Source organism: Alnus glutinosa, chromosome 8, assembly GCF_958979055.1.
Source record: "Alnus glutinosa chromosome 8, dhAlnGlut1.1, whole genome shotgun sequence".
Classification (NCBI taxonomy): domain Eukaryota; kingdom Viridiplantae; phylum Streptophyta; class Magnoliopsida; order Fagales; family Betulaceae; genus Alnus; species Alnus glutinosa.
Genome location: NC_084893.1, coordinates 15,739,369 through 15,757,830, shown reverse-complemented (window position 1 = coordinate 15,757,830; position 18,462 = coordinate 15,739,369). Strand labels below are relative to the sequence as shown.

At 43.4% G+C, this 18,462-nt stretch overlaps 1 protein-coding gene across 1 annotated transcript; it reads left to right on the top strand.

Moving 5' to 3' along the window:
- The first annotated feature begins 1,175 nt into the window (after positions 1 to 1,175).
- LOC133876159 (protein IQ-DOMAIN 18-like) lies at positions 1,176 to 2,603 on the top strand. The gene is made up of 3 exons (XM_062314443.1): positions 1,176 to 1,262; positions 1,379 to 1,870; positions 2,472 to 2,603. The coding sequence occupies exons 1-3, from the start codon at positions 1,176 to 1,178 to the stop codon at positions 2,601 to 2,603; spliced, it is 711 nt and encodes a 236-aa protein (XP_062170427.1).
- The last annotated feature ends 15,859 nt before the right edge of the window (positions 2,604 to 18,462 follow it).

Here is an 18,462-nt window from a genome sequence, read left to right as displayed (position 1 = left end):
CAAAATAATACTGAAGCAGCGCTGCTTGATTAGAAGTTTACCTGTTTGCAGACAATGGAAGTACAAAAGGAAAGACTTGATCGTCAAGCCAAGACTTTATTTTCTTTCCTTACTAGGACTAGATTTGCTAGTTGCTTCGTTTATTTTCCTTTTAGGATTAGGACTTTATTTTCTTTACTTACTAGGATTAGATTTACTTTATTTCTTTCTTTTCCTTATTAGGATTAGATTTACTTTTACTACTAGAATAAGGTTTACTATTAGGATTATGGTTACTTTTTCTACAAGTATTTCTCTTCTATAAATATGCTTGCTTATTATGTAAAACTCAATCAATTGAATTATTATCAAATCAAAGAATTCTTTTTCAAATACTCTGCGGAGTTTTATCTTTCCTTTAACCTGCGGGCTTGTTTTATCTTTTTGGGTAGAAGACGAAGACGCTTTTCCTTACAGAATCAAAGACGCTGCTCTTTGATTAGTTAACTAGTCTTCCACTACGTTAGTTTGTATCAAAGCAGGTTTTTATCCCAATCATGACCAATCAGTGCAACGGTGACAAACTTCTCCAACAACGCCGCTTGTAGGGGAGGGGCTCTTTTGAGAGCCAAACTCATGGAGTATCCGAGCTGGCATTATTCGGATTCGATGGCCAACTTATACTACAGTATAACTTCTATAATGATGCCTTTTCCAACAGTGAGAATCCATTTAACGACACTACTCGTGACAGGGAAGCTTTTTGGAGAGCCAAATTCCAAGAGTTCCAACAGACGCTGCAACAGGAGATGCGCCAGATGCAAGAGATGATGGAGCGCATGTACATGGGTCCTGTTCATAATCACAGGTACAATGATACCCATGTTGACGATGGGATCCGAATGAGGCCTACTCGTCACCAACGACTTGCACCCATAAACCGACCACCGGTCTATGAAGATCTTAGTGACGATGATAAGAGGTACATAGGTCATGTTCGTAATCATAAGTACCATGATACCCATGTTGACGATGGGATTCGAGTGAGGCCTACTCTTCACCAACGATCTGCACCCATAAACCGACCACTGGTCTACGAAGATCTTAATGACGATGATAAAAGAGGGAAGCGAATATGGATTTTCCAGAAGCCTTTGAATTAGGGACCGATTGTAGAACACTGCCAAGGAAGGACCATGACTGCCACAGCTAATATGAAAGCAACCGATCCTGTTCTTGAGGCTACTGATTCTGAGCAAAGGCATGTCGTTGTAGTAGCCATGGTAACCACACTGCTGCTCATGAGGCCGTGGCAATAGCCCAAGCAGCTGTAGAAGTTGTTCGGCTCACCAGGCCTCCCATATTTGGCAGAGAACACCATGCTGCTGTTGTCATTCAGACTACCTTCAGAGGCTATCTGGCAAGGAAAGCTCTTCGGGCACTTAAGGGGCTTGTAAAGCTGCAGGCCTTGGTAAGAGGCCATAACTTTCGAAAGCAAGCAAATATGACTTTTAGATGCATGGGGGTATATGAACAACGTAAGGAGAGGCTTTCAAACGAAGGAAGAATAGGTTCCTCCATTCGTGAACAAAATAGCTTATGGGGATCATGTTTTGCTGAGATCAAGTCCATGTCTAGAGATGAAAGTGGCATTGCCAATGATTGGATCCCTTCGAATGACCACCCACAAACAATAGAGGACATTCAAGCCATGTTACAGAGAGCAAAGGAGGCTGCCTTAAATAGGGAAAAGGCCCTGGCTCATGCCTTCTCTCACCAGATGTGGAGTACTAGTAGGGACCCAATTGCAAGTGAGGAAGAGTCGCACACTATCTATATAGATTTCTCCAAGTATTTTTCTCTGGAAGAGCCATGTGTGACATATCGCAAAGTAAATTCGAGGACAAATTTTTTTCAAGTGGGCGTGTCTGATGTAGGACGGAATTTATTAATATTTTCGGTGAAAACAAAAATAGAAAAGATGTTCAAAATAATACTGAAGCAGCACCGCTTGATTAGAAGTTTACCTGTTTGCAGACAATGGAAGTATAAAAAGAAAGACTTGATCATCAAGCCAAGACTTTATTTTCTTTCCTTACTAAGACTAGATTTGCTAGTTGCTTCATTTATTTTCCTTTTAGGATTAGGACTTTATTTTCTTTACTTACTAGGATTAGATTTGCTTTATTTATTTCTTTTCCTTATTAGGATTAGATTTACTTTTACTACTAGAATAAGGTTTACTATTAGAATTAGGATTTCTTTCTCTACAAGTATTTCTCTTCTATAAATATGCTTGCTTATTATGTAAAACTCAATCAATTGAATTATTATCAAATCAGAGAATTCTCTCTCAAATACTCTGCGGAGTTTTATCTTTCTTTTAACCTGCGAGCTTATTTTATCTTTTTGGGTAGAAGACAAAGACGTTTCTCCTTGCAGAATCAAAGACGCTACTCTTTGATTAGTTACCTAGTCTTCCGCTACGTCAGGCTCCCATCTACCCGTCTAAATCCAAGCAAGTGAAGAGATATTACCAGAAAGCGAAGAAAGGCAGTGTAGCACAGGTGGACACTTCTCTAATTGTTGAGGCTGTGGCAGCGATCAATGTTCCGATAGCCTAGTCTTTGGGTGATCCTTCCCAGCCCCCTATCAGGGCCGTGGACCAATCCTCTATGGTGCTAGGCTGGAGAGGGGTTTCAGTTGCCCAACCCTCATATGGTGGTGTTGGGCTTGCTTTTTCGTATCCGTTTGGCCTGGGGGGGGGGGGGTGGGGTTCCGGGGGTTCCCTCCCTCTTTTTAGTGGGTTTTGTTTCCACCGAGGCCTTCTCTTCGGTGCATGGGTGTTCTCCCCAATTTTTACTTGGTATGTCTTGTCTTCGAGGTGGGTGAATCTTCGAAGGGGGATGATCCTGAGGGAGGGGTTGTTGTATACCCCAGGGTAGTGCAAGATTCTAGGTCGTGTTTTTGCACGATGGGGGTTTCTTCCAAGGGGACTGAGAAGGGATTTCTAAGTTTCTTGACTTTAGTTGATGAGGGGCAGCGCTCTGTCTTTGTTCCCAAGCAAAAAAGGAAAAGAGAGGTCAAGAATCTAGAATGCTCGATCAATTTCGATGCTAGGGGTGTTGGTTCTGGCTGGGTTAGAGGCAAGAGGTTGGGGGTTTTTTCGGGTGTTCTTTTGTTTTCTGTTTTTCTTTTGTTTTGGTGTCCTTGTTTATTCCTTGTATGTTTAGGGGGGCCTTTACGCTTTTTTAATGTTATTTCTTTTCTTACTTATCAAAAAAAAAAAAAAATTTGGGATTTTCTCTTATATGTTTTGAGGCGATGTGGTTTTGGTGCGAAATGGAGAAAATGGATTTTTGCGTGCATTTTCATGGCTCACTTTTCCATTTTGATTAATGGTAGCCTGTATGGTTTCTTCAGGAGTTCACAAGGCATTCGCCAAGGAGGCCCTCTCTTGCCTCTTCTCTTTGTTCTAGTTATGGATGCTTCAGCAGGATGCTCTCTAGAGTGGTGGTTGGGGGATTTTTGTATAAGGTTTTCGGGCTAACAATATCAACACTTCTTCTTTGGAAGTTTCTTAGCTTTTGTTCGCAGATGACACACTTATTATGTGCGATGCAAATAGTTGACATATCTATAATCTGGATCACATTCTCCTATGCTTTGAGGCCATTTCAGAATTGAAGATCAACCTTCAAAAATCTGAGTTAGTCATAGTGGGGCAGGTTCCTAATATAGAGGAGTTGGCCGGTATTCTCAGATGTAGAATTTCTTCTTTTCCTATGAAATACTTGGGTCTTCCTCTAGGTGCCCCCTTCAAATCGAGAGCTATTTGGGATGCGGTAATCGAGAGAATGGAAAAAAAAGGTTGGCTAGCTAGAAAAAGATCTACTTGTCAAAGAAAGGGTGTCTTACGCTCATCAAGAGCATATTATCCAGTCTTCCTACATACTTTCTTTCCCTCTTCCTTTTACCAGCAGGTATAGCTAGGCGATTGGAGCGCTTTCAGAGAGAATTTCCTTGGGGTGGTTGATGTGGTTTTTTGCTTACCAAAATATATCAATAATAAAAATAACCACTCGCAATAGGACGAATCCTTGTAGGATAGGGCTATATTGAGGGTGTCAAACCTTAAGGACTGCGTAGGTGTTGTTATTAAGCTTTTCGAGATTAAATATAACTTAATTTAAAAGATGTTTGATTTAATTTTTGTTTTCTAAAAATAAATACATAAAAGTAAAAGACATAAATGTAAAGAGAGTAGGGATGATAAAAAGAATAGGGGGTTAATTTCACTACTCACCGCATAACAATGGTCTATCATAAATTAACAAGAGAAATTCAAATTATGCATGATATAAGGCTCTTCTCACACGAGTAGTTAAGAAAATACCATCATTAAAGAATAAGTATAACCTATCTTCGGTTGGTACTGACTGTCCACCTAACCACTAAGATGCGGTACGACCCATCTCCCCTAGGCATGGATTAGCTACGTCTTTAAAAGGATACACACAATCAATGAAATAGTATAACCCATCTTTGGTTGGTACGAACTGTCTACCTAAATTACACTAAATTAGGGTGTAGTACAATCCGTCTTCTCTAGGCATGGCCTATCTAACCTTGTTGATCATATGTCATTGAAACTGTTGTATAACAATCATTCACATAATCACAGGAAATATGAAGGATTGAGTTCAATCAATATAAAAAACTTTCTAAGACAAGATAAGAAATTCATAATGATTGAATATAAACATTAAGATCAATTTTCACAGTTATACAACCATCATGCATATAGAAAATCCAAAATTAAAATACAATTAAACCATTGTTACATGTAAATGGCTATATCAACACCCTATTACGAATTTAGCCGCTCATCGTGGTGCTGGGATGGCCTCCTGCCATGTTTTTCTCCTTTTCAACTTGTCAAGTCTCCAAGAAGAATTTTCTGTCTAAAGCTAAACACCACTTCTCTTGAAGCTTAGGGTCTATTTATAGGGAGCAAACAAGCCCTAGAACCCTAGGAATTCCAGAAAAATCGTACTCGAGTCTCCTAGTCAAATTAGGAAGCAATCCTAGTACAAATTGGAATAGGATTCGTCCAGATTTGCGGTAATTTATTGTGAAGCAATTTTGGCATAGTAAACGTCTGAATTAGAAAAAACCTATTTCAGACATATTTGTTGCATTGTTTATTAGCTTTCCAACGCCACTAATTTCATTGCAACCTAAGACATGAAAAAAAAGTTATGTTCAAAATACTGAGATGTGTGCAGAATCCAAATTTGAATCCAATCCGATTTTGATTCTTATTGGAGAAATTTTGATTTAATCATTTCCTTGATTTGATTAAACTTAACCACATTTTCTAGGTCTTCTATTATGATTGGTTAAGCTTAACCATATCTTTTAGGTCTTCTCAAAGTGTGCTTTAAGCCCAAAATTAATGGAATTAATTGTGTGTTTATTTAAAACATAAAAACAATAAAACAACACTAAATCAAACAAATAACGTACAATGCTAATGAATTAATATATGCAAATTAAGGGGCTCGAATGTGCAACATTTGACGCTTATCAGTAGTCCAGGTGGGGATCCTAAAATACATCTAGTTAATTGGAAGATAGTTTGCGACTCTGTTTCCAGAAGGGGGGTTGGGCATTAAAAAGTTGATGGTATTCAACAAGGCTTTTCTAGGTATATGGCTTTGGAGATTTGGGCATGCGGAGCATTCCTTACGGAGACAGGTGATTGAATTGAAGTATGGGCTCAAGAGAGGAGGTTGGTGCTCAGAGGAAGCTTGAGGTCCTTATGGGGTGAGCCTTTGGCGGAATATTAGAAATAGTTGGGGTTCTTTTTCCAATTTATTATCCTACAAGGTTGGTGATGGTTCTCACATTAGTTTCTGGCATGATTTATGGTGTGGAATAGAGCCACTTAAGCATTCTTTTTCCGAACTCTATTCCATTGCTTGAAACAAGGAAGCCTTTGTAGCTAATTATTTGGACCAATCTAGTACCTTTATCCATTGGAATCCTAGTTTTATTAAGGCGGCACATGATTGGGAATTGGAATCTTTTGATTCGTTCTTCAGTCTCTTATATTCCTCGAAGACGCATCTGGGGAAGTGGACAACTTGTTGTGGACTTCCTCTAGCAGCCAAAAATTTTTAGAGAAGAGTTATTATACTCTGCTATAGTCGGATGAGCACAGTTCTTTCCCTTGGAGAAGTGTTTGGAAGGTCAAGGCACCTCCTCGCGTTGCTTTCTTCTTGTGGACAGCAGCACTTGATAGAATTCTCACGGTGGATACTCTTAAAAAGAGGGGCTTCTCTTTAGCTAATTGGTGTTGTCTGTGTAAAAACAATGAGAAAGCGACTAATCACTTTTTCATCCACTGCGAGTATAATTTGGCTCTCTGGCAATTGATCCTTTACCTTTTCGGTGTCTTGTGGGTTATGCCTAACAACATCCAAGAACTTATTCATTGCTGGAAGGTACAAGGGAGGGGACATCCCAAAGAAGCTATCTAGAAAGTTATTCCTGCTCTCTTAATGTGGAGCATTTGGAGAGAAATGAATCGTCGTATTTTCGAGGATAGTTCGGCAAATGTGCTCTTTCTAAAATCTTCTTGTTTGAGATCTCTCTTAGGTTGGGTTCTTGTAAATGTTCCTAACTTTGTCTCTACAAATTTGGTTGATTTGATTAGCTTTTTACATTGTAGCAGCTTATAGGGTTGAGTCCACAGTGTATACACTTCGTGTACGAGGGTTTAACCTTTTTTTTTCTCAATAAGATCTGAATTATTCATAAAAAAAGAAAAAAAGAAATCATCGTCAGAGAAAACTACATGACATGTTCTAATGGACTAATGAAAACCCTACAGCGTTGTATAATGTAAAGTATCCCTAAACATTTTATTGCTAAATACAAAATGGAATTTTTTTTTTTTTTTTTTTTGTTATTGCATGCATGCCTTTCTACAGTCACATTTTAGTGCCTAGAATTAAAAATAGTTATGAAAAACTATACTTTTACTCTGTTAAAAGTTGTTATTTTACTTTATTGTATGCTGGTGGTAAGTGCCACAAAATCTTTTATTAATCATTGGCATCCAGAGTGTTCATTAATTCTGTTTCTTTTGGTTTGCCCTTATTTGAATTAGAATATGTTTACATCTTTTCCCCAAATTTTTCCTATGTCAATTACAATATCATCGGTGTACATGTCATATTTTTCAGCCTCTGTTTCATGGTGTTGAAATATTATCGTCAACTGGTTATTGAGTAATTCTTGTCAGCAGCACTGCATTTGTCCTTGCTAGCTGAGAGCAGATAACCAACTAAAGCAACTTTTGGCATACATATTTTTCCCCCTTTCTTATGATTCTTCTATTTTACGGTCCTTTTTTCGTTTTCTGGTGAGTGGAATGTCAATTTCTTTGGCTACCTTAATATCTTATATCAGTCTTAGTGAATGATGTTTTATTTTTGACATGAAAGATGACAATTGCATTTTGTCTGTGATTGATGCCTGTTGGTACAGTTTCCGGTATGGTGACGTGTCGCCTAAAGATTCGCTGCTGATTTCTACCGAATACCTCAACCCTGCAAAAAGAACAAACAACTCGTCGGGGGTGCCGACCACGCCCACTCCGATGCCTAAGTCAGTCTAAATCAGTTTTCTGCAGAGTATTCTGAATCTTAATCTCAAGAGCTTAGAGAATTCGTGATTTCATACCTGGTGTGACGGTCTTTATTTATAGGCCGGACCTTCTTGACACCTAGTTGGATTAGGAGTTTGAGTTCTAGCCTGGTTGAACTTTAACCATATCTTCAGGGAATTCGAGTAGGAGTGTGAAGTCCGTAGTTGATTGCGTTTGTACTTCTTTAAACTTGATTCCGTGTCAATAACCATTTTATCCCATAAATTATGGATCTGTAGTTTATCCCTGATCTTCTGGGATTCTATCCTTATTGCACTCTAAGACGAGTGTGGCGCATGGCACCTTTTAGAAGACTGTAGCACATTTCAGCCAACCTCCGAGGTGATGATATCCGAGATGTGTTCGCTCTGACCTGGAGATCTCGGGATATATCCGTACCATAACGGGGTTGTGTAAGTCCGAGATGTTTATACTCCGAGATGTTGACACATCCAATAGATATCACCCCGAGGAGATATCACACCGACTCGATATCATACCGAGGCGTTATTACTCCGAGACACAAATATCCGAGATATGCTCGCTCCATTCAGACTAGGAGATCTCGGGATGTTCTACGTACCGTAACCTGGAGTGTTAAGACCGAGATGTCGTTATGCCTCCGAGATGTATTTGCACCGAGACGTCGTTATACCTCCGAGATATATTTATACCTAGGCAATCTTTTCTTTGCTGGCCGAAATAAATGTCCGAGGCATAGCTCCGAGATGTTTCTGAATCCACGTGTCTCTAGGGTTAATTTTATCCCTAACAGTTACCCCCCTAATTCTCTGATTTCAGAGATAAGGGAAATAAGGGAATTATTCTTCGTCTGCCACTCTGTACTTGCTACTGTGAAGGGCGCGTCTTTTCAACAGTTCAAACATTTAAATCTTACCGCTTCTTTTTCCAATGACGACGTCAGCTCTGTACCGCCGCCCTTTTGTCATCATGAAACGGTATTGTCGAGGCAGTGCATTTAATCCTGGAATACGGAAGGCGCGCCTTTTCTCCTTCGAAAATTTTGAATCGACAGCGCCTTTTGGTATTTCAGACACGTAGGGGAGGGGGTATTTAAAGTTTTGAATATTTTACTGTTCATTCCTCGTCACTTACCTACTCTCTCTCTCGATCCCCATTGTTAAACTTTCCTTTCTCTGTATTTTCTGTTTCTACCCTTCTTCTTTCTTCCATGGCTCCCAAGAAAACTGTCTCAACTGCTCCCGCCTCATCTCGGGCTCGGACAAAGAGGTCCGACGGCTCTATGGATCTTTCTCCTTTGGAGAGCAGGGTCGACACCATCATCTTTGCGAAGCATGAGGGTGTCCTTCGTTCAAACTATGAAATTTCTCCAACAGTGAAGTTGTTCTATCAGGCGCTTGGAGCTCGGATCATCAACGGTGGCGACGTTACCCTGTATGAGAGAATGTTTCTTTCTGGGCTCCGTTTACCATTTCCGGAGATTGCTCGTGACTTCGTCCTTTTTCTAATGATCGCACCCAGTCAAATAATGCCCAATGCTTGGCAGTATCTGTTTGCCTCTTACATCCTTTGGAGGCTTGTGTTGAAGAAGGAGATGAAAATCCAGCAATTTTTCAATATCTACAGACCGAGGCAGACTTCAGAGGGGATGATTGAACTCTGTGTTCGTCACCCGCCTGTCTTCATCAAGCTCAAGAGTGGGCTAACGAACAACAAATTCTGGGAGATGCAATTTTTCAGAGTTTCCGGGGAGTGGGAATGCCCCGAAGGCACTCTTCTTCCTGAAGACCGTATGATGCCTCGGACTTGGCAATTGCTACGACCTGACCGAAGCGACCCCCCTTCACTCAGTGTATCCGAACTGGAGGATGTCAAGGAGATAAGTGGGTGGTCAGCTGCTAGGGTCAAGGCCGAAAGGTTTGAAGAAGTCGATTTTGACAGTCTTGTTACTGAGGAGAATTTAAGGCAATTTCTCGGATACGACATCCCGAGAGACAAACAGCTCATTACCAAGAGGGGAGCTATTAAGAAGAGGAATGACGCCCCTCCATCTCCGAGGCCTGCTACTAAGAAGAGGTCGTTCAAAAATTCCGAAGAAGTTCTCGGGGATGTCCCTGTGCAAAAGAAACAGAAAATTCCTTTGGCTGCCTTGGGTGCAAGGAGAACTCCTCCTTCGGCTCCGTCGTCTGGAGCGAACGTTGAAGAGGGATCTGCAAGCTTTCGGGGTTTCATTCCCGAGGTTTCTCTTACACCCGAGGTTAGTCCTGCTCCGTCCTTTGTTCTACGGGATGAGTCTGGCTCTGAGGCCTCGTTCCAGGGTGAACAATGTGCAGAAACTTCTTTTGCTGAACCTCCTCTCGGGACTTCGACAACGGATGCCCTGGAACCCGAGTCGACAACGGACGCCCCGGAACCCGAGAGGTCTGGAGAAGGAGATGGGAATGTACCTGAGGCCCAAGACATTCCCGTCGCGCGCAGGGTGAAGCATCCAGCCAGGAAGCGGAAGTTCACAGCCCAGGACCGAATCGCTGAAAAGCTTTTGGAGGCCAAGCGGATGTGGGGCAAGGCGGTTATAAAACCTTCTGATGCCGAGGAAGTGCACCAAGAGCCTATTGCTTCAAGTGGTGAATCTCTAGAAGAGATGGGTGAAGAAGTGGGCACCCCCCGAGCTGAGCCTCTTGTTGAGGAGTTTGAAGTCGAAGGTATTCCCCGAACTCCTTCTTCGGAACGTCCAGAAACACCACCACTTCCCGAGGAAAACCTTGAAACGGGGCCTGCCACCCCCCAAGCGTCTGTGCAACTTGGAACTCATACTGGAGTACCTGAGGCTGACAATGTCGAAGAGCCTAGCCCCTCTCGGGAAGTGGTTGATCAGGAGGTGCCGTGCTCTGCTTCTGAAGCTCAAGATGCGGGTCAACCCGAAGTGACTCCCCATCTCGGAGTGCCTGAGGAGTCTCGGATCGACTCCGAGAGTGTCCTCCCTGAAGCTGGTGTGCTTCCCGAGACTTTCACTAGGAGCGAGTCTAGATTAAGATCTGATGGGTCCGAAGTGGCTCCAAGTGTAGGGACTGTACCTAATGTGGGTCCTAGCTCTTCCTCTAGGGTCTCGGCCGGTTTCGAAGTTTTAGGCAGGGGTCTTCTCGGTGTTGACAAACCGAGAGACTTTTCCTGCTCTCGGTGTTGAACGACCGAGAGACTTTTCCTGCTCTCGGTGTTGAACGACCGAGAGACTTTTCTTGCTCTCGGTGTTGACAAACCGAGAGACTTTTCTTGCTCTCGGTGTTGAATGACCGAGAGACTTTTCCTGCTCTCGGTGTTGAACGACCGAGAGACTTTTCCTGCTCTCGGTGTTGAACGACCAAGAGACTTTTCCTGCTCTCGGTGTTGAACGACCAAGAGACTTTTCCTGCTCTCGGTGTTGAACGACCGAGAGACTTTTCCTGCTCTCGGTGTTGAATGACCGAGAGACTTTTCCTGCTCTCGGTGTTGACAAACCGAGAGACTTTTCTTGCTCTCGGTGTTGAATGACCGAGAGACTTTTCCTGCTCTCGGTGTTGAACGACCGAGAGACTTTTCCTGCTCTCGGTGTTGAACGACCGAGAGACTTTTCCTGCTCTCGGTGTTGAACGACCGAGAGACTTTTCCTGCTCTCGGTGTTGAATGACCGAGAGACTTTTCCTGCTCTCGGTGTTGACAAACCGAGAGACTTTTCCTGCTCTCGGTGTTGAATGACCGAGAGACTTTTCCTGCTCTCGGTGTTGAACGACCGAGAGACTTTTCCTGCTCTCGGTGTTGAACGACCGAGAGACTTTTCCTGCTCTCGGTGTTGAACGACCGAGAGACTTTTCCTGCTCTCGGTGTTGAACGACCGAGAGACTTTTCCTGCTCTCGGTGTTGAATGACCGAGAGACTTTTCCTGCTCTCGGTGTTGACAAACCGAGAGACTTTTCCTGCTCTCGGTGTTGAATGACCGAGAGACTTTTCCTGCTCTCGGTGTTGACAAACCGAGAGACTTTTCCTGCTCTCGGTGTTGAACGACCGAGAGACTTTTCCTGCTCTCGGTGTTGAATGACCGAGAGACTTTTCCTGCTCTCGGTGTTGAACGACCGAGAGACTTTTCCTGCTCTCGGTGTTGAACGACCGAGAGACTTTTCCTGCTCTTGGTGTTGAACGACCGAGAGACTTTTCCTGCTCTCGGTGTTGAACGACCGAGAGACTTTTCCTGCTCTCGGTGTTGAATGATCGAGAGACTTTTCCTGCTCTCGGTGTTGACAAACCGAGAGACTTTTCCTAAGTATGAATCGGATTGATTCTTGGATTTCTGCGATTGTCAATAAATACTGGAAGTAGACATTCTTTATTGAATATGAAATTGTTTGTAAAAAGCTGAAAAAGAAAACAATAAATTACATAAAATATTTTTCAGGTGCTCGGCATTCCATGATCTCGGAAGTATCTTCCCTGTTTCGGTCATCAAGCGATAAGCTCCCTTCTGATGGCATCCTATTACCTTGTAGGGACCTTCCCATACGGGTCCCATTTTGCCTTCCATTGGATCTTTCGTCATTAAGCTCACCTTCCTGAGTACCCAATCACCGAGCTGGAACTTTCTGGGCACCACCTGCTTGTTAAAGTACCGAGCCGTTCGATTCTGATACGCCGCCCATGTGACATGAGCGTCGTCTCTTTTCTCCTGCAACAGATCCAGGTGTACTTTAGCACTCTCGTCGTTGAGTCCTGGATTGTAGTGAGCCACACGAAAGCTTGGAGATCCCACTTCCACAGGTATTACCGCCTCGGTTCCATACGTAAGTGAGAATGGTGTCTCGCCCGTTGGAGTTCTTCTGGTGGTTCGGTACGACCACAACACCTCTGGAACGTATTCAACCCATGCTCCTTTCTTCTTATCAAGCTTTTTCTTCAGGATCTTTACCAGGGTCTTGTTCGTCGCCTCTACCTGACCGTTCGCCTTTGGGTATTGTACCGAAGCATAATGGTTTCGGATACGGAGCTCTGAACACCACTTCCGAAATGGTTCACAGTCAAACTGCTTCCCATTATCTGTGACGAAAGCATGAGGAATCCCAAACCGGCATACCACTGACTTCCAGAGGAAAGTTATGGCGTTCACTGTAGTTATAGCTGCTAATGCTTCTGCTTCCGCTCATTTAGTAAAGTAGTCTACAGCTACAATCAAGAACTTCCGTCCACCTTTTCCTATCGGCATTGGACCAACTATATCCACTCCCCATTTCGCAAATGGCCACGGAGAAGTGAGGGGGGTGAGCTTCTTGGGACTAGCTTTCATGATTCTTGCGAATCTCTGGCATTTGTCATAGGTCTTGACGAGAAGAGCTGAATCTTTCTTGATCGTAGGCCAATAGTAACCTGCTTGGATGGTTTTTTGTGCCAGCATCCTTCCTCCTGAGTGGTCTCCGCACACACCTTCATGAATTTCACTGAGAACATAATTCGACTCGGCCTTGGAGAGGCATTTGAGAAGGGGTTCGGAATATCCTCTTTTGTACAGTATCTCCCCGAGAAGGCAAAACCGTGCTGCTTGTATCTTCACCCTCCGAGCCGCAACTTTATCTTCGGGCAGCAACCCATGTCTGAGGAACTGGATAATGTCCCTTGCCCACTCTGGCTCTTCTGGTGCTGAGTCTACTTCCATAACCTTGGTCCTCGGGGCTATCGAAGGTTCGGTCAGAACAATAATTTGCCTTCTTGATGCTTTAATCTCTTCCTCTGTTCCCGACTCGATATTTGAGAATTCATCGGCTCGGATGTTTTCCTCCCGAGGTATTTTTGTGATGACGAACCTTTCGAAATAGGATTGGAATCGCCGTACCTCTTCCAAATACCTAGCCATTCTATCTTCTTGTGCTTCGAATTGCCCTTGGACTTGGCCTACGACCACCTGAGAGTCACTCCGGATTTCGACATTAGTTGCCCCCATCTCTCGGGATAATGCTAAACCTGCTATCACTGCTTCGTACTCAGCTTCATTGTTCGTCGTAACGAAGTCCAGTTTTACAGCAAAACCGAACTCTTGCCCTTCGGGATTCCTGAGGAGAACTCCTACTCCGCTTCTGCTCTGTGTAGAAGAGCCATATACAAACACAACCCAGGTTGACTCCTTAGGAAGTTCTTCTGCTTCAGGAATGTTGCAGAATTCTGCCAGGAAATCTGCTAGAACCTGTCCTTTGATAGCCGTCCGAGGATGAAACTCGATATCAAATTGTCCGAGTTCCACCGCCCAGTTGACTAATCTTCCCGAGAGGTCAGGTTTTTGCAACACCTTCTTCATCGGATACTCGGTTAAAACTATGATAGCGTGAGCCTGAAAGTATGGCCTCAATCTTCTGGCTGAAATGATCAAAGCGAATGCCAACTTCTCGATCCGAGGATACCTCCCCTCCGCGCCATGCAGTGCTTTACTTGTAAAGTAAACCGGTCTCTGAACCCCTGAATCTTCTCGGAATAGCACCGAGCTTACTGCTGAGGGAGAGACTGCCAGATAGAGATAAAGAATCTCCCCTTCGGTTGGGCGGCTCAACAGTGGTGGGTTGGCTAGATATTCCTTCAACTTTTTGAAAGCTTCCTCACACTCCTCACTCCATATAAATGCTTTTCGTAAAATTTTAAAGAAGGGAAGGCACTTATCTGTTGACCGTGATATGAAACAGTTCAAGGCCGCAATCCTTCCTGTCAGTCGTTGGAGTTGTTTTGTTGTTCTCGGGGCCTCCATCTCGAGGACAGCTCTGACCTTCTCTGGATTAGCTTCAATGCCCCTTTGTGACACCATAAACCCCAAAAACTTGCCTGAAGAAACTCCGAAGGCACACTTCACGGGGTTGAGCTTCATGTTGTATTTTCTTAGAGTCCGAAAAGTTTCTCGGAGGTCTTCTATGTGTCTGTTTGCCCGAACACTTTTAACCAGCAGGTCATCTACGTATGCCTCAACGTTTCGGCCAATTTGACTTTGAAACATCCGGTTCACAAGTCGTTGATATGTGGCTCCAGCATTCTTCAGCCCGAAGGGCATCATCTTATAGCAGTAAAGTCCTCGGTCTGTGATGAAAGCAGTTTTCTCCTGGTCTGCTTCTTCCATGCAGATCTGATTGTACCCCGAGAAGGCATCCATGAAGCTTAAGAGCTCATGTCCGGCCGTCGAATCCACCAATAAATCTATCCGAGGCAGGGGAAAGCTATCCTTCGGACATGCTTTATTCAGGTCGGTGAAATCTACGCACATCCTCCACTTCCCGTTAGACTTCTTCACCAGCACTACATTGGCCAGCCATTCGGGATAATCCACCTCTCGGATGAATCCAGCTTTCAGCAACTTCTCTACTTCTTCAGCAATAGCCATGTTTTGTTCGGCAGCAAAAGCTCTTCTTCTCTGCTTCACAGGGCGATAATTTGGATCCACATTCAGCTTATGGACAATAACCGAGGGATCAATCCCCGGCATATCTTCATGGCTCCAGGCAAATACATCTTTGTTGCGCCTCAAGAACGCCACCAGATCTTCCTTCATGGGTTGAGGGAGTTGTGAGCCTATATGAACTTTCTTTCCCGAGTCGCCTATCTCGAACTCCTCCAAGGCTTCTACAGGCTCCCCCAACGGTGATTGCTATTTTCCATCCTCCTTAGTTTTATCTCCCCGACCGTGCTGCCTCGGGGTATCTTTCAAGGACAGATTGTAGCATCTCCTAGCTTCCTTCTGGTCTCCTTTTACCTCTCCAACTCCTTCTTCTGTTGGAAACTTCATGCTGAGATGTGGTGTTGAAGTCACCGCTTTGAAGTCGTTGAGAGCCGTACGTCCTATAATGGCATTGTAGGCCGAGACCTTATCGACTATTAGGAACTTCACCATAATGACTTTCTGCCTTGGATAAGTCCCGGCTGTCACAGGTAAATCGATAGAACCGAGAGGCAACACCTTCTCTCCAGCAAAACCCTGTAGCTGGCACGAGACTGGAACCAGCTTTTCTGATGGAACACCCAAGTGATCAAAAGCTGACTTAAAAAGAATATCAGCCGAGCTCCCAGTGTCAATGAGGATCCGCCGGGTCTGATAATTTGCTATGGTCAAGGTGACCACAAGGGCGTCTGTGTGCGGAAGCAAAACTCCAGCATAATCATCATCAGAAAACCCTATAACCAGAGGGTTATATTTCTGAGACTTTGGGGGCTTCCGGACCGAGTAAACTTCGAAATCATCTAGCTGCCTGGCATACGCTTTCCGAGCCGAGTTGGACTCACCTCCTCCTCCGAATCCTCCCGAGATGGTGTGAATGATAGGGAGATTGCCTTGCTGCGCCCCCCGAGGCCTGCTTCTACTTCTCTCTCTTCTTTCATCCCTCCGAAGCCGAGGTGCTGGCTCTCGGCTTCTTTCTCTTCTTTCATCTTGTCTCAGTTGATAGTTTCTTCTATTATCTCGATCCTCTTCCCTCCTAGGCCTCGGATAGTGATCTCGCTCCTGTTGATTCCTCTCATTGACGAGGAATCGGACTAGCTTCCCATTCTCAATGAATTTCTCGATCAACTGCCTCAACGAGACACATTGCTCGGTCAGATGACCGCGTGAATCGTGGAAGGCACAGTACTTGTGAGCCAAGTGCGGAGGGGGATTTCCTTGAATGGGTCTCGGTCTCTGGTAATTCGGATCTTTCTTGAGTTCCATGAGCACCTCGGTGATGGAGGTGTTCAACGGTGTCCACTTGTAATCTCCGAAATTTTTCTTCGCCTTCTTATACTCTGCGGGACCAGCATCCTGTATGGGCTCAGGATTCTTCTTTTTCTTAGGCTTCTCGGTGGACGGCTGTTGTTGTTGCTGGGAATTATTGAGGAGGGCTCGGAGCGTTTCTTCCTGGTTGATGTACCTGTCCATCTTCACCATAAAGGTTTGAAGATCTTTTGGCGGTTTCAACGCCAATTCTGCCATCAGAGGTCCATCTTTTTTCAAGCCTTGAAAAATCGCACCGTAAATGAAGTCGTCTGGTGCACTCTCTGTGTCCAGCTTCTCCTGGTTGAACCTCCACAGATAGTCTTTTAGAGACTCATTCGGTCCCTGCTGTACAGAGAGTAAGTATCCTCAGGGTTTTCTTCTAGCTCTCCCAGATACGAACTGGGCCAGGAATTTTCTTCCAAGGGTGTCGAAGCAATCAATCGACCTTGGTGCGAGATTCCTGAGCCAGTCTCGGGCCTTTCCTGACAAGGTGAGAGGAAAGGCTCGGCATGCCACAGCATCTGGTGTCTTGTGCAGGGAGACATGGGACCGGAAATTGTCCAAGTGCTCCACTGGATCTTCACTGCCTGAGAAGACAGGAATGTCAGGTACCTTGAATCTTCCAGGTAAGTCGCAGTTGGACACTTCTTCGGTGAATATGGACTCCTTCCCATCACGCTTCTGGTCAATCGTCTTTGACAGTATGTCATATTTTGCGCCCAGATCCTGGACCATCTTCTGCAACCTCCTTTCTGCCTCCGTGGGTGGAACCGGATTGATGGGCTCTCCATGATTCGGATTGATGGGCTGTTGTGCAAATATCTACCTAAATAAATAGGCAAATACTTGTACGTTTTACTCGCAAGTACACAAGATCAAAACAATAGTATAGCAGGCAAATACGAGATCATTCCCACGAGGATTGGTATAAATTGTCTTTAAAGAGAAATTCCTAAAAGCGATATGTTGAATAAGACATGATAAAAGATTGAATATAAAATACTATGAAGAAAAGGTAGGGCTTCGATATCCACCGCTAATCATACTCAAATAAGATTCGCAATATGCACAATACTGCAATCATAACATGATGCTTAATGCTTACCAGCCACAAGGGAATGGTATCTTCTCCTAAAGCTTTTGATTTCCCTAAACAACGAGTTAGGCATGGTATCTACTCTAACTCTTTTCTTCCTTGAAGGATTTAGCATGGTATCTACTAAGTTGTTCTTCAAGGAAGCATAAATCTATGGAAATCGGTAAACACACTCAGATTGGAATATGGTATCTATTCCAGTTGTCTTTATGTTGATTAATCCAAGAACCTGTGTCGGGGTTCTTCCGTTACTCTATTATGCCCAGGACTCGGTCATCCAAATTGACATAAATAACAAATCCATACCACATGCATATGATGGCCAAACATAAACATGCGAGGAATTCAAGAAACTAGAATTAATCAAGTTAAACATCAATATATAAATTGTAGCAAAGCAAATTGAAAAACTTAAAAAGACATGATTAGGGCTTCAATCGAGCCCTAACTAAAGTATTAGTTACAACTAATATAAACTAAAATTATATACATATAGAAAATAAATAAAGGAAGAAAGAAAATAAAAACTAAAAAGAACCTCCTTCTTGATGTAGCCTTTGATTCTTCCTCAAAACTTGTGTGTGTTTCTTCAAAGGCTAGAGGCCTATTTATAGGGATTAGAGAAGCTTTAGAAGCTCTAGAATTCCTATTACAATTCTAAGTAGGTTTTCTAGTCCAAAAAGAATAATTACAAGTCTTCTCCTTTTCTGAAATTTCTATCCAAGTAGGAAAAGGATTCCAAAATTCGTACAGATTTGCGGTCTTTTATTACGGGGTAATTTTGGTATGGTAAACGTCCGAATTAGGAAAAACCTATTTCTGACATATTTATTTCCTTTCTTATTAGCTTTCCAACGCCACCAATTTTGTTGCAATCTGATACTTGAGCTGAAAGATATGATTAAATTACTGAGACATGCTCATTCTGGATTCTTTCCAAAGATAACAAAT

What these genes read in the sequence shown, in the direction of transcription:
- LOC133876159 (XM_062314443.1), top strand. Translation starts at nt 1,176, where the DNA reads ATGACTGCCACAGCTAATATGAAAGCAACCGATCCTGTTCTTGAGGCT. An exon ending in ATGTCGTTGTAGTAGCCATG is followed by an intron (nt 1,263 to 1,378) that starts GTAACCACACTG and finishes GTTGTCATTCAG; the next exon opens with ACTACCTTCAGAGGCTATCT. An exon ending in CATGTGTGACATATCGCAAA is followed by an intron (nt 1,871 to 2,471) that starts GTAAATTCGAGG and finishes CCGCTACGTCAG; the next exon opens with GCTCCCATCTACCCGTCTAA.